Source organism: Balaenoptera ricei, chromosome 14 (genome assembly GCF_028023285.1).
Source record: "Balaenoptera ricei isolate mBalRic1 chromosome 14, mBalRic1.hap2, whole genome shotgun sequence".
In the NCBI taxonomy this organism is placed as follows: Eukaryota; Metazoa; Chordata; class Mammalia; order Artiodactyla; family Balaenopteridae; genus Balaenoptera; species Balaenoptera ricei.
In genome coordinates this window covers 20,474,770-20,491,351 of record NC_082652.1, presented here as the reverse complement: position 1 = coordinate 20,491,351, position 16,582 = coordinate 20,474,770, and the positions used below count along the sequence as shown (strand labels likewise).

Genomic DNA, 16,582 nt, shown 5'->3' with positions numbered 1-16,582 from the left:
GACTTGACTTCAGGGATAGGAAGGGATTATATTGCAGCAAAATCACCACCAGAAATTTTCACCTGCCACATACTAATGGAGCCCTGAAGGGACCCTTACAGCTCATCTGCCCATGATTCCTAAATCTGACTTGTCATGAGAATCACCTGCAGGGCCTTGTGAAAACAAAGATCTTGAGCCTTGCCCAAACTTTCTAAATCTCTAGGGCTGAGACCAAAGAATCCATATCATTAAAGCTCCCCAAACAATTCTGAGGATCAGTCAGACTGGGGTACTCTCTCATTTTTCATATGAGGTGTCAGTAATTAGGTGGAGCCGGGGGTGAGACTAAGATCCAGCCCCCATCTGCCCGTTCAAGAATCGACCCCCGCTCCCCGCCACCAACCTGCTGCCTCTCCTGAAATCTTACAGCGTCTACTCTGAGCCCAGACCATTTCCCCTTCATAAATGAAATGTTGCCCATCTTGTAAACCCAGGAGCCATCTTACTCCACCGAAAGAACAGGACCTAACTTAAGCCCAGTTCTTTACCCACAGGGGCTTCAGACCTCTCACTGTACTAGGCCACTCTGCTCCTGTGTCCTGTCACTGTCCAGAGCCTAGAACTTAGAAGCTAATCAACCCTGTCCTCTTTACAAATAATCGTTTTTCAGGTATTGACTCATATATGGCAGTAATCCCAATTATACAAACAGTGGATGCTATGAAAAACTATTGACATTAGTCTTTTATGAATGAGGAAGTAGCAAATTTCTTCCAAATGTAGATTTTCTTGCGATACCTGTGAAGTGAGTGGGAATTTCCTGAAAGCAGGTGGGCATGTCACCAGGTGGGTCAGCCTGACAGATGTCTGAGGTCAGAAGGAAGCCAGCTTGGGTTTAACACTTGAGTAGGGTCATGGATCACAGTCTTAACAAGTACTTTACTAGTTTGAAGGAGAAGGATATGTTTACAGAGGAAACCACCAATGTTATGGGAAACAGTGTCCAGCATACTTAAAAAGTATGACTCACATACTATACAATTCTGTAAAAAAGGACTCTGTAATATACAACCAAAAAACAGAAAACTTGGAAAGTGACATGTCCAAGTCCACACAGCTACTAGGAGCATGGTTAGAACCTGCCTTCAGGACTGGGACCCTGGCCGCTGGGTGCAGCTGAGCTAGATTACTGATATGGCGCAGCTCATGGGGAAATCCAAATGCATCATCCCAAATACCATCGTCTCTGCTTTCACCCCCTCTGTTGCCCAGGCTATCAGGGTCTATTGATAGTTCAGATATTTCACTCGTTAAATTATGGGTAAAAAGAAAGCAATTTTTAAACTTACACCTTTATATTCAATTTCAGTATTTACTGAATGTCTGCTCTGAGTCAGATATCCTGGGCCTAGGGAAGCACAGATGAGTAAGACGGTTCATTACGTATCACACAAGGCACAACGACACCGAAGCCCGCCCCAACTGCACGGCCCAATTGCGGGGAGAGCATTTTGAGCAGTAACGATAAAGGAATTTGATGATTTCAGTCTGGTCTCTGGTGAGAACTTATCCACATCACAAAAGTCCAACCCTTCCAGCTCATCCTCAGACTTGAGAAGGCGTGAACTGTCAGGACGCCAGCCTGAGCATAAGGCACAGGCTCTGAAGATTTCAACAGCAGGAAATTTCCACTCGGAGGCCTTGGGGAGACCAGGGGTGGATCTGGAGACAGAGGGAAGCCAGACATGATGCCCAAGGTATAACTTCTCTAACAGCCCCAAAACCACTGGAGATGTGAACTCCAAGAAAGCACATTTCATTTTTTCAAACAGTTTAACTTTGGGGCAATTTACAAAGTGACAGGCAGTTGTGCTCCATGAGAACCCAAGGTGGTTCCATCCTGTTCCTACCTCCCAGTGACCAGCAAGTTTGGGTGGGATCTCCAAGCCCAGCTTCTCCCATTCTCGCTCCTGGTACTTCTCATACTGCCGGTAACCTGCGTACCCGCCACCCGTTGAGACCAAAAAGAGCAGGGGGCGCAGCAGGGACAAGGTTCGGGCAGGGGCAGTGTGGACTTTTCTGGCACCTGTAACAAAAAGCAGGAAAATTTTGAGCCTGGGAAAAGGGACGGGTATGAGTCACGCAAACACAGCACCAACAGGAGGGCTGGGAAAAGCCCTCAGCAAAGCTGACTGGACCCAGAAGGGATCTGACAGGGAGGTGCAGCCCTGAGTCACTGCAAAGACCCTGCTGCCTCCAAATTCTATCTAGTAAGGTACAAGCTTCTTTCCTGTGACACTACAGTGCACCCCAACTGCCACCATAATTACAGAATTTAAGATGAAAACATTGAATTGCAAAGAGGTCAAGAAACGAATCCAGGGGGCTTCCCTAGTGGCGCAGTGGTTGAGAGTCTGCCTGCCAATGCAGGAGACACGGGTTCGAGCCCTGGTCTGGGAAGATCCCACATGCCGCGGAGCGACTAGGCCCATGAGCCACAACTACTGAGCCTGCGCATCTGGAGCCTGTGCTCCGCAACAAGAGAGGCCGCGATAATGAGAGGCCCGCGCATCGCGATGAAGAGTGGCCCCCGCTTGCCGCAACTAGAGAAAGCCCTTGCACAGAAACGAAAACCCAACACAGCCAAAAATAAATAATAAATAAATAATAATAAATAAATAATTAAAAAAAAGAAACGAAACCAGGTTGTCCCGCTGGCTACCTACAGGGCCAGGACTAGGACAGGTACCATTTCTCCCGCAGGATCTCTGATTTTACTTTTACGATCCAGGCCCAGCTCTGACTGGACAGTAGTATTCTCCCAAATGCAAAATCTCATAAGCTCTTACAATTCAACGATAAAAGATAAATAGTCCAATTTTAAAATGTACTAAGAATTTGAATAGATATTTCTCCAAAGAAGATATATGAGTGGCCAGTAAGCACATGTAAAGATGCTCAACATCTGTTATGGTTGAATTATGTCCCCCTAAAGTTCATATGCTGAAGTCCTAACCCTTAGCACCTCAGAATGTGATCTTACTTGGATAAAAGGTCTCTACAGAGGTAATCAAGTTAAAATAAGGTCAGCACAGTGGGCCCTAATCCAATATGACTAGTGTGCTTATAAAAAGAGAAAATTTTGGGACTTCCCTGGTAGCCCAGTGGATAAGAATCTGTCTTACAATGCAGGGGACACCAGTTTGATCCCTGGTTGGGCAACTAAGATCCCACATGCCACAGGGCAACTAAGCCCATGCACCACAGCTACTGAGCCCACACGCCACAACTAGAGAGAAGCCTGTGCACGCACAGCAACAAAGCCAAGAGCCCATGCGCCGCAATGAAAGATCCTGCATGCTGCAACTAAGACCCGATGCAGCCAGAAAACAAACAAATAAATAAATAAGTTTTTTAAAAAATAAATTAAAAAATAAAAAGAGAAAATTTGGAGACAGACATGCACCCAGGGAGAATGCTATCTGAAGACGAAAGCAGAGATCGGGGTGATGTTTCTATAATACAAGCCAAAAAAGCCAAATATTGCCAGCAATCCATCAGAAGCTAGACAAGAGGCTCTCCCTCACACCCCTCAGAAGGAAGCAGCCCTGTGACACCTTGATCTTGGACCTCTAGTCTCCAGAACTGTGAGAGAATAAATTTCTACCGTTTAAGCCACTCAGTTTGTGGTACTCTGTTCCAGTAGCCCTAGCAAACCAATGCATCATTAGTAATCAGGGAAATGCAATTCAAAACCACGATGAGATACAACTTCACACCCACTAGGATGGTTTTAATCAAAAAGACAGATAAGTGTTGGTAAGGATGTGGAGAAACTGGAACACGCATACACTGCTGATGGGATTGTAAAATGGGGCTTCAGTTCTTCAAAATGTTAAACATAAAATTACCACATGACCTAGCAATTCAGTTCTTAGGGAAGTGAAACATACATCTACACAAAAACTTGTCAAGCATGCTCCACAGCAGCATTATTCATAATAGCCAAAAAGTGAAAAAATCCAAATGTCCATCAACTGACAAATGAATAAAAAAGTGGTATAACCATACAATGGAATATTGATAATAAAAAAGAAATGAAGTATTGACACATGCTACAACATGAACCTTGAATACATTATGTAAAAGAAGTCAGCCACAAAAGGCTGCATATTGTATGATTCCATTTATATGAAGTGTCTGGTACAGGAAACATACTAGAGAGACCTAAAGTAGGTTAGTGGGTGGCAGGGACTAGGGGTAGGGAGAAATGGGGAGTGACAGTTTAATGGATCAAGTGCTACTATTGTGGGGGGGCGAGGAGGGAATGAAAATATTCTAAAATTAGGTAGTGCTGATGGTTGTTCAACTCTGTAAGTATACAAAAAAAACACTGAATTGCATACTTAAAAGGGTGAATTTTATGGTATGAAAATTATATCTCAATAAAGTTATTGTTAAAACAAAATCTCAAGAGCTGACTTCTCAGTAGCCTGAACAAAACCTTCATCCTGTCCTTGGCTTCAAACGGAAGGAAATGGTCCTGCCCATTTGTCCCTGTCCCTCCACCACCTTTTGGTTGTTGCTGTTTCTTTTTCTTTCTTTCTTTTTTTTTTTTTTTGGCCGTGCCGAGAGGCTTGTGGGATTTTAGTTCCCCAACCAGGGATTGAACTTGGGTCCTCAGCAGTGAGAGCGCAGAGTCCTGACCACTGGACCATCAGGGAATTTCCTGCTGTTTTGTTTTTTTAACGAACAAGTATAGATGTCATTAATCTCCTCCATTTTCTTTTTTTTTTTTTAAAAGCCAACTTATTTCTCTCTAGCTTATTTTAGTTTTTATTTTTTTAACTTTTTTTTGGGTTTATTTATTTATTTAATTTATTTATTTTATGGCTGTGCTGGGTCTTCGTTTCTGTGCGAGGGCCCTCTCTAGTTGTGGCAAGTGGGGGCCACTCTTCATCGTGGTGCACGGGCCTCTCATTATCGCGGCCTCTCTTGTTGCGGAGCACAGGCTCCAGACGCGCAGGCTCAGCAACTGTGGCTCACGGGCCTAGTTCTTCCGCAGCATGTAGGATCTTCCCAGACCAGGGCTTGAACCCATATCCCCTGCATTGGCAAGCAGACTCTCAACCACTGCGCCACCAGGGAAGCCCCTCTCCTCCATTTTCTGATTACTCCTAATGAGCCCTTACTATTGAACAACTAAATATTCTACCTCTGACCAGAAAATCTTGTCAAAAAGCAAGAAATATTTTTTTTCCTCTTTCTGAAATATTTGGTGATGAGAGAACTGTTGTACACTCCCTACCTGCACTGAATCAGCACCCAAGGCTGACTGGTCACACTCTCCTACATGCTTCTGCTACACTGGACCTTTCTTCAACTATAGGTCTTTCTCTTGCCTCTCTCTGCTTACTCCTCTCTCTTCTCTTCTTCTCTCTCTTACTACACACTCTCTCTTCTCTACTCCTCCAACTGATCACACTCTCTCTGCTTACTACTCCTCCAAGTAGTAAGCACAGAGTGCCCTCCACTCCTGACCGCCTCTCTGCTGCATCTGTCACTTTAAAAAAGAACAGCTTTTCTGCAGATCCAAGATTCTGGCTTGATTTCTGAGGCTCCCCCTGAACCCTTCAAGTGATTCCTATGTGTTCCAGCCTGCAAGTCCTAATTAAATAAGTAACACCTATTAACTACCTTAATAAGCCTTTTGTTTTTATTCTCATTAACCATCTCATTTTATTCCCAAGGTATGATTACTGGACAGTCAAAAATAGCTTCCAGTATGATAGAATAAAAAGGATATTTAGTTAATAAAGACAATATACATTTTTGTACAGGTTCCAATAGCTGCTTACAAGATCCAAAAAGTTCATAAGCCAGTGCTGATGAGGGTGTGGGGAACTGATGTACTCATGAGCACATCCTGCTCAGAGGAGTGTAAACTGGGACAACCTTCTCTGAAGAGTAATTTGGCTTAAATACCAAATTATAAAATACACAAACCTTTAGATCCAGCAATTCTAAGTCTACAAATTTATTCTGAGGATGCACAAAAATATGTTAGTACAGAACTGTCTGTAATAGGAAAAGACTAGGAGCAACTTAAATGTCCAACACCAAACAGTACAGTCATGCGACGGAATACTACACAGCCAGTAAAAACCATCAGATAACAGCAGCTAATGCTTCAGTGGTACCTACATGCCAGGTACTCTAAGCACTTTGCAGGCACAATTCCATCTAATTCTAACAACAACCCTATGAAATACATGCTGTCTTTATCCCAATTTACTGACAAACTGAAGCAGAGAGGCCAGCATTGCCTCTAACTGCTACTTACTTGTGGAAAAAGTTCTGAGAGGCAGCTTCCTTAAGGAGTGAAGGAAATGGCTCAGGGCAATGTCTTCACAGTGATGGCGCCTACAAAAGCAAAAATGAAGCATTAAACACTTTTTTAATTGAAAAGAAATTAGTGGATCAACTTCTAAAGTTTTTTTTTTTTTAATTTATTTATTTATGGCTGCATTGGGTCTTTGTTGCTGCATGCGGGCTTTCTCTAGTTGCGGCAAGCGGGGGCTACTCTTCATTGCAGTGCACGGGCTTCTCATTGCAGTGGCTTCTCTTCTTGCGGAGCACGGGCTCTAGGCACGCGGGTTCAGTAGTTGTGGCATGTGGGCTCAGTAGTTGTGGCTCACGGGCTCTAGAGCGCAGGCTCAGTAGTTGTGGCGCACGGGCTTAGTTGCTCCACGGCATGTGGGATCTTCCCGGACCAGGGCTCGAACCCGTGTCCCCTGCATTGGCAGGTGGGTTCTTAACCACTGTGCCACCAGGGAAGTCCCCAACTTCTAAAATTTGAATATAGTCTATAGATTCAATAATAGTATTGTGTCTGTGTTAATTTCCTGGCTTTGACCATTGTACTGTGGTTTTTGTAAGAAAACGTCCTTATACAAAAAGGGCTCAAATATTTAAAGGTAAAGGGGCATCAAGTGTTTCAGAAAAAAATATATACAAACACACACTCACAAAGAGAAAAACAGGGAGAGGAAGGGAGAGAGAATGATAAAGCAAATATAGTTGATATATGGGGAATCAGAGGACAGGGTATTTGGGAATTCTCTGTACTATTTTTATAACTTTTCTGTAAGTCTAAAATTTTTTCACACACAAAGTTGCTCTTTTCTTAATTAAGTATAAGAGCATAATAAGAAGTAAACCCGGCACTTACACAAAGCCATACGTTTCTTCACCACAAACAAAGAGCTATACACAGCCTTGTAGCCTCTAACCCCTACTCATTAAAGAACCTAATAAAGTGGCTGAAATTTTAAACTGTTTTTTTTTTTTTTTTTTGGCCGCGCCACAGCTTGCAGGATTGAACCCATGGCCCCTGCAGCGGGAAGTGTGGAGTCCTAACCACTGGACCACCAGTGAATTCCCTGAAATTTTAAACTTTAAATGTTTGCCCTGGAAAAAAAAATGACACAAACCAGGCTGAACTATTCTAATCTACTTTGAGTCTGGAAGGCTCAACTGGTTTGGAATCTTTAAATTAATATTTGTGGCTACTTTGCCACAAAAGCTACTTTCAAAGAGTGAATAGGGTTTTCAGGCATTCTGAGAAAAAAGTGACTATTCTCATGGCTTCAAGCTCTAAGAAAATATTATTTCTGATTCTTTGTTTCTCTTCTTTGTTTCCTCTTCACCCAGGGAAACTGGACATATCCCCAGTGGCAATAAGTGACTTGGCCAGCAAGGAAAGCATGAATGAATTTTTAGTGAACTGGCTCTCTCCTTAATCAAAGAGCAAACACCCCACCTTCAATTCAGATAGCACTTCAGTTCCCCCAAATATTGGCCTGAAATCTAAAGTAAAGAAACTATGTCCTTGTCAGTGTGTGTTTCTTTTTTTTCCTTGAAGCCCTTTATGAGAGAAGCAGAAATCTACTCTATTATAAATGTCTAAACTGCTATTTTTGTGGAGAAGAGAACTGCATTTATGACTTTCATACAATGATATTGACATTCATGGATAGTCAGTAGTTATGTCTCACACAGACATCCTGTAGATTTTATCAGATTTAAACATCTTCGTTTTTTCACATGAAATTTCCTTGACTTAACAACACTCTCACAGCATGGTGCTAACATGACGACTCTGATTCTCCTACAGGCAAGCAAGGTCTGTATGGAGAACAAGCCTGGGACCATGACAATCACCAACCCCCCAGAGGCCAGACAGATGGACAGTTATTAACACAAAGGAGGGTGTATTGCAGTACCTGAATGTTCTTTCAGCAGTGAACAATGCTCATCTCTTAGACTGGGCACTCCCACTGCAAAAGCTAAGCGCCTAAAACCCTGCTTTCCAAATGGAATAAGAACAAGAAGTGTAAAATCTGACTAAAGGCTGTATTGTGTTGTGCACACTGCTACACTGTGTGCTCCAGAATTGCTGCTGAACCCCCTAACTGAAAGAATGTTTGCAGACTGTTAAATAAGGCTTTTTTTTTTTGTGGGGAGGGGGGTGTGGGCTGGGGGAGGTACAAGTGGGAGATAATCATTTATCCACTGTAACCCAATGCGTGGCACTCAGGTGGCTGGTTTGCATACGGATCTTCCTGAGAACAGAGTCTTGGTCTCTCGTTCACTGCTGTAGCCCCAGCTCCTGGAACAAGTGCCTGGCAAACACCCCAGTTGCATCAGCTTGTCTTTCATTCCTGGATCATTCCTATCCTCATATAAATGTTGTACTTTCTCCAATCTTACAGAAACACTGTCCACCCCACTGCAGGCTCTTTAAAAGAGCAATGTTCCCTGTCATCACTTCCTCCCGTCCCCCTCTCTCTTCATCCCAGTCAACCAGGCTTTTCCCACCACGTCATCTCTTGTCAAGGTCACCAACTTCCACGTTGTCAACCCCAACACATATTTCTTGGACCTCGTGTTATGTGACTTCTCAGCAGCATCGGCCACTGGTGAGCCCTTCCTCCTTCCCCCCCCCCCCCACTGAGATATAATTGACATGTAACATTATATTAGTTTCAGATGTACAACATTATTCCCTATTTGTATATATTGTGAAAGGATCACCACAATAAGTCTAGTTAACATCCCTCACCATACATATTTACAAAAAATTTTTTCTTGTGATGAAAAAGATCTACTCTCTTAGCAACTTTTAAATATACAATACAGTATTGTTAACTGTAGTCACCATGCTGCACATTACAGCCCCAGGACTTAGATATTTTATAAGTTGTATCTTTTGACTTCATTCACTTTCTCCTTCTTGAAATACATTTAGCCTTTGGGACCCTGATCTTCCTACCTCTCCAGCCTCTCCCTAACTTCAAACAGCTGCCGTGCCCAGAGTTCAGACCTCTTCTCTGTCTGTGCTCTCCCCCAGACATGTTCACCCAGTCCCGCAGCTTTAAATAGCCAGATACTGAGGACTCCCTCACTGCTCCTTCAAAGACCTCTGGACCATATTTCCACCTGGCTACCCAACATCCCCACTCTGAATCACCTCAAACTGAGTTTGTCCAGAACAGAATTCCTGATACTCCCTCACTCCCGTTCAACCTGCTCCACCCTCAGAGTTGTCCATCTGTGGCAGAGACTAGCCAGATGGTTATTAAATCCACTTCCTCTACCCAACAGACTACATTTCCCAGCCTCCCGTGCAATAGGGTGTGGCCACATAACTGAGTTCTAACCACTGTTCAGAACAGTTCAGACTTCCCAGGCTGCCCCGGTTCAGCCTGTTTGATGCAAACATGCAGACTTTGGGAAGCCACGTATTAAAGACGGCAGGAGATGGGTCCTCAAACCACTGCTGCCCTGCAGATCAGGCGCACCCACTGGGACTTTACATGATTGAGACAAAAACTTTTACTGTGTTAAATCACTGAGATGCTGGAGTTTACCTGTTACCACAGCAACACTGCTATAACTAATATACCATCTCAGAAAAAAGGCACCACCATTCACCCAGCTGCACAAGTCGAAACCCTAGGGACTCCTTTGTAAGTCCTTTCTTTCTCACTATCCACATTCAATCCACTGACAAGGCATGAAGTCTCTACCTTCAAAATACACACTTATCTGCCTACTTCTCTGCCACCACTCTCACTCTGGCCTGAGCCACCAGATCTATCACTGAAGGACTGCACTAGCCTGTTCCCCCTGCTTGGCTTCTGTGTCCCATTCACCACAGAACAGCCAGAGTGACCTTTTCAAAAGAGAAAATAAGACCAGACCCTATGTAAGTGGTCCTCGCTGAACCCTCAGACCTCCTGCTGCCTCCCTTCTCCTCACTCACCTGCCCCCATTCCTTGCACACTCACTCCTCTGCATTTGCTGTTTGCTCTGCTGGGCATACCCCTCCAGCTGGCTCAGTCCCTCCTCATTCAGTTCTCTGCTCAAATGCTTCCTCCTGGTTGGTTTCTCCTCACCACCAGCCCAAAAGTTGTCCCTCTGGAGCGTTCTTTAACCCCTTAATTACCTGCCTTTATTTTTCTTCGTAACACTTCTCACTACCCGAAATGAACAGATTTTATATATATTCACTCATTTGTTTACTGTCTGTACCCCTCAAATGCAGGGGTTTGTCTGTCTTCCCCCTGGACCTCAATCTCAACAGTGAGATTAAGCTTCAGAGAAATGAACGGCCGGCTAGGTTCAATCACATGTACCTTCTACATGGTGAACTCACGTGGGCCTCCTGCAAGTGGGCAATTAAAGCCCAGGATTAAGCACTCAAGTCTGATTGTGTGGCTCAAATCTCCATCCTGCCACTTATTAATTAGCTCTGTGACCTTAAGGCATTTCTTAACCCATCCTAAGCCTCAGTTTCTCCACCTGTAAAAACAGGACCTACCTCATTAGGAATAAATGAGACAATCACATAAAACCTTAAGCCCAGGCCCTGGCACCTAGTTACATATTACTATTATTAAAAGTAACAGAGTTGACATTCAGCTGGCACACACTGGGATGGCCATATTAACTGTCTGTGACCACTCTGAATGGTTTGTGTCCACACTGTCATAGTTTTAAATTATTTTTAACATCACCCCTGGTGGCAACACTAACTATAGTCCTTATGTCTCCCCTGCTTTTTAGAGCTGTGAAAGTTCTGAAAATGAACTGGCAGGCCTCTTGAAGGCCTCATTCCACGTTCTATCTCATATTATTTAGTAATGTTCCCTTGCTCTTCTACTAAACTGTAAAGTTCTTTAAACATGAGGCCTATATCTTTTAATTCCTCTCTCTTCCCCTGCTCTCCCTCCCCCTCCCGATCCCTGGCACCGCAGTTGGCAGTGGTAGGAATGTCATAAGTATTCCTGAAGGAAAGTCTTGCACAAGCAACCACTCCTTGGGCACTATGTCCATACTTGCCTGAACCTAAGAATCATCCAGGACATGTGTAAAGAACACAGCTGCCAGAGCCCCAACCTACATCTACTGAACCTGAATTTGGCAGTATTGGGGGATGTACCTGGGAATCTCTTTTTCTAATAAACACCCACCCCATTTTTTCATCAAACAAATTTGGGAAACATGGCCCTAAATTATCACCCATAATTGCTTTCTTTTTTGTTCTCTCACCTTTCACTTATCACCCAGGTACTGAAAAACTTCCCTGCAATATGAGGTTTTCAAACATATGTCTCACAGACACTGCTTTACTTAAAAATCATGGAAATGGTCTCTTTTGGGTTTTTTTTGCATCTAAATATAGTTCCCATCTGGATACGTAATACCTTTGAAAATTGAGTTCTTACTGTACCCAAATCCTCACCCTCCTTAAATTGCACCTAAATCCAGTCTTATCTACCTACACTGGTACTAAAGTTATGACTTTTTTTCCCTTTCCCTTTCTAAATGATAATGAGTGAAGTACATCCTCCTCACCATCGTTAAGCAAAAAAAAAAAAAGAAAAAATTTTAGGAGGGTCATTTTTTAGTCTTTCCAACTTATGACACGTTTTAGATGATTTCACGACTGACTCATAAACAGCACACCTGGTAACAACATTAAAATCACAGAGACCCTTCTGTCCAAATCCTAACAGTTACAATTACATTGCAGAGCCTCCTCCTGAGAAAGTTACACCATTTCTGAGTAGTTAATAATAGAGTGAAGCTTTCGTGTTCAGGGCAATGACAGTTTCTGCTCCCTTTCAGTCCGAAACCAGTGTCCTTACTTCCCAAAATTACAGCGCAAGCTTTGGTCAACGCTGACAAAATGAAGGTTGCCTGAAACACAAAAGTACCGTGTGTCTCTCAAACCTTAGCTCTTTGAAATGACACGGAGCAGCAGACTCTGAGTCATAGCTACCAACATTTTAATCCATTTTCTGAGAGTCCAAATGTTCCCAAACTGGTTCTTACATAAGCTATTTCGAATAATGAATGTCCTCACGGTAGGCAGCCTGAGGGAAAGGTCCTTGCCTGAGAGAGAGAGAGGTACGCGGGTATGGGTCCCGGCTCTGCTACTAGCTGGCTGGGTGAAACCGAGCAAGTCCCTCCCTCCCTCATGGCCTCAATTTTGCTGACTCCAAAAAGAAAGAGCTTGATTTAGATGACCCCTCTAACAACCTAAGAGTTGGGAGTCACCGGGGTAACTAAGACCCCATTTCCATCATGGACGATTTTGAGATAACCGAGTCCAACTCTCTCGCTTCAAGAACCAAGAATCCGAAGTGAAAGCCGCCCGACTCCCAGTCCAGTGCTCTTCCCACATCACGCCGCCCCTCCCAGCAACACGAATCCCTGAGAAAGAGGCGTCCAGCCCTGCCTCGGCTGTAAGTGGCGGGCACACAGCCTATTTCACTGGTTGGGTCTTTTTGTTTATATCTTTGCTTTTTGTCCCTTGTGAAAAGGGCAAGGAGAGAGCGCTTAGGCCAGACGCGGACCGCCCTACGCGGCGGCAGTCGCACCTGCTCGCGAGCTCCAGGTCAAGGTGAGTGCCTACGTCTCCACTCGGGCTCTCCTCAGGGCGAGCCCGCGACAGAGAAACGATTCCTCTCTCCAGACCCCAGTTTGGCCCCGGCCACCCCCCCGCAGGTCCCCAAGCAGCTGTACCTGCTCCGCCACGGCGCGACCACGCGCAGCAACCTCAAACATCCCGGACCCACAGACGCCGCCATCTTGTCTCCAGCTTCTCGGCGGGACACGCCCCCCTTTTACACGCGAGTCGCACGCGCGTGACGTCACGAGCCTCGAACTCACAGGGCCAATGAAGAAAGCGGAGCGTGTGAGGGCGGAGCTGTCTAAGCTCCTCCCCCGGCTGCTCCGGGTACCCTCCGCCTGACTAGGCGGATAGGTGCCGCCGGTGGTGGCGCTTACAGTGCTAAACCTGGACCTGGGCACAGCGTTGCCAGTCCTCCTTTTTCCCTCTGACGTGCGTTTCCGCATGTGCCTGGAAAATCTGATTCACCCAAGGTCCGAGAATGGATCAACTGAGCTAAATCGTTCATTTTACGGATGGGGAAACTGAGAGCGTCCACAACTCAGCTACCATTGACTAAGCGCTTCCTAAGTGTCAGGCTCTGTGCTGATGACTTAGCATGCATCGTGTCTCATTCTTACCTCCCATCGCTGTACTATCTGGGAGTCTAGAGACCAGAGGTCTTGGATCACCTAGAAGTGCAATTAGTCGTCGAATGAGGTGCCGGGTGTGATAGCGCGTGCTCCTGCAAAGATTCCTGATCTTCAGATTTAAGGGAAAATAGACTTTTCAGTAGTATCAGCTTTTTTTTTTTTTTTTTTTAAAGGGGAAAAAACTAGAGACCGCCAGCCTGCCCTGAGAATTATTCTCATTTTAAAGATAGAGAAAACAGAGCTCAGGAAAGTTAACCATTAGAATGCTCAAGGGCACACAGCTATAAAGGAGAAAAGCTAGAATTTGAACATACATCTCTGATTCCAAAACCCATGATCTAACATCCTTCCTTTTAAGCCCTTTGCCTAGACTCTGGCTGAGTATGGGTCCCCAAACTGAAGGAGTACAGCTCCTCTTTTTTCTCCCCTAAGCTGCTGATAGCACTTGTCTTCACCAGGCGTTTGACACAGCAGGAGGGGTATATTGCCTGGTACCTGCAATTATTTCTACATGGTTATTTAAGCTCAACTAGGGCATAACCGGGCCCTACAGGGAGCCTAACAGGCATCAGATTTCTTATTGGAGACGAGACACTTCCCTCTATGGTTTTCAAAAGTCTGAAGAGGAGGAAAAAATAAAAGTATAGAATTGGTTTTACTATTCAATTGAGAGTAGTAACTCAAAACCAGGGGGAAGAAAAAAATGGGAGGGGGAGATTATTTCAAAATGAAATGCATTTGGGGAAATTGGATATTCACATGCAAAAGAATGAAGTGGACCCTTACTTTACACCATATACAAAAATTAACTCAAAATGGATCAAAGACCTAAAGCTAAGAACTACAACTATAAAACTCTTAAAACATAAGGGAAATTTTCATGACATTGAATTCAGCAATGATTTCTTGGATATTACGCTGAAAGCACAGGCAACAACAAAATAAGATAAATTGTATTTCATCAAAATTAAAAAGTTTTGTGCATCAAAGGACACTGTCAACAAAGTGAAAAGACAACCCTGAGAATGGGAGAAAATAGTCACAAACAATATATCTGATAAGGGTCTGGTATCCAGAATATATAAATAATTCCTAAAATTCAACAAAAAAACATATAACCGAATTCAAAAATAGGCAAAGGACTTGAACAGACATTTCTCCAAAAATAATATACAAATGACCAATAAAAGATGCTCAACATCACTAATCATTAGGGAAATGCACATCAAAAGCACAAGATATCAACTTCACACCCATTAGGATGGCTATTATCAAAAAAGAAAAAGAGGGCTTCCCTGGTGGCGCAGTGGTTGAGAATCTGCCTGCTAATGCAGGGGACACGGGTTCGAGCCCTGGTCTGGGAAGATCCCACATGCCACGGAGCAGCTGGGCCCGTGAGCCACAACTACTGAGCCTGCGCGTCTGGAGCCTGTGCCCCGCAACGGGAGGGGCCGTGATAGTGAAAGGCCCGCGCACCGCGATGAAGAGCGGTCCCCGCACCGCGATGAAGAGTGGCCCCCGCTTGCCGCAACTAGAGAAAGCCCTCGCACGAACCGAAGACCCAACACAGCCAAAAATAAATAAATAAATAAATAAGAAAAATAACAAGTGACAAGTGTTGGCAAAGATTTGGAAATATTAGAACGCTTTTGCATTGCTGGTAACAATGTAAAATGGCTGTGCAAAACAATTAGGTCGTTCCTCAAAAAGTTAAACATAGAATTATCATATGATCCAGCACCTAGGTATAATCTAAAAGAATTGAAAGCGGGGACTCAAATAGAGACTTGTAAACCAATGTTCATAGCAACATTATTCACAATAGCCAGAAAGTGGTTCAATAGATGAATAAACAAAATGTGATATATCCATATAATAGAATATTATTCAGCTATAAAAGCATGTATGAAGTACTGTTACATGCTACAACAGGAATAAACTTTGAAAACATTATGGTAGGTAAAATTAGCCAGACACAAAAGGACACATATTGTTTAATTCCACTTATATGAAGTGCTTAGAATAGGCATATTGATAAACACAAAAATTAGAATAAAGGTTACCAGAGGCTGAGAGGACAGGGAAGGGGGATGGGTACAGAGTTTCTGTTTGAGATGATGATTAAGTTCTGGAAATGAATAGTGGTGACGGTTGTTTAACATGTGAATGTACTGAATGACACTGAATTATACATTAAGTAAAAAATGAATTAAAAGGTTAAAATGGTAAATTTTATTATATTTCAACACACAGACACAAAGCAGTTAATAACAAGTGTTGATGAGGATGTGGAGAAATCAGAATAATCTTTCTGTCCCTATAGATTTCCCTATTCTGCATTTTCATATGAATGGAATCATATAATATGTGGACTTTTGTAACTGGCTTCTTTCACTTAGCATAATATTTTCAGAGTTTGTCCATGTTGTAACATGTATCAGTACTTCATTCCTTTTTATGATTGAATACTATTCCATTATATGGATAGACCGCATTCCTTTATCCAGTCATAGCTATGGACATTTGAGTCATTTACGCCTTTTAGCAATTATGAAAAATGCTGCTATAAACATTCATATACAGTTTATTGTATAGACATATATTTTCATTTCTCTTCTGTGTATACCTAGGAGTGGAATTGCTGGGTTGTATAGTTTAATTGTTTAAGCAACTGACAGATGGTCTTCCAAAGTGGCTGCCCCATTTTACATTCCCACCAGTAGTGTATGAAGGTTCCAATTTCTCCACATCCTCACCAACACTTGTTATTTTCTCTCTTTTCAAAATTACTATCATTATGTCCAATCTAATGGGTATGAAGTGGTGTTTCATTGTGGTTTTGATTTGTATTTCTCTGATAACTAATGCTGTTGAGAAATTTTTCATGTGCTTATTGGTCCTTTGCATATCTTCCTTGGATAAATATCTATTCAGATTCTTTGCCTGTTTTTAAATTGGGTTATTTATCTTTTTATTATTGAGTTGT

General features: G+C 43.3%; 1 protein-coding gene across 5 annotated transcripts in view; it reads right to left on the bottom strand.

Moving 5' to 3' along the window:
* PISD (phosphatidylserine decarboxylase) overlaps positions 1-13,164 on the bottom strand; it is a 39,379-nt gene extending 26,215 nt beyond the window's left edge. For 3 of the 5 annotated variants that reach the window (XM_059895050.1, XM_059895059.1, XM_059895056.1), the window contains exons 1-3: positions 13,078-13,164; positions 6,326-6,405; positions 1,893-2,068 (exon numbers count right to left, since the gene is read on the bottom strand). In XM_059895050.1, coding sequence (XP_059751033.1) covers positions 1,893-2,068; positions 6,326-6,405; positions 13,078-13,142 — 321 coding nt within the window. In that variant the 5' untranslated portion in view covers positions 13,143-13,164. Of the gene's footprint in view, positions 1-1,892; positions 2,069-6,325; positions 6,408-13,077 lie in introns of those variants that run through there. The other 2 variants (XM_059895054.1, XM_059895052.1) reach the window with 2 other exon arrangements.
* Positions 13,165-16,582: the final 3,418 nt, after the last annotated feature.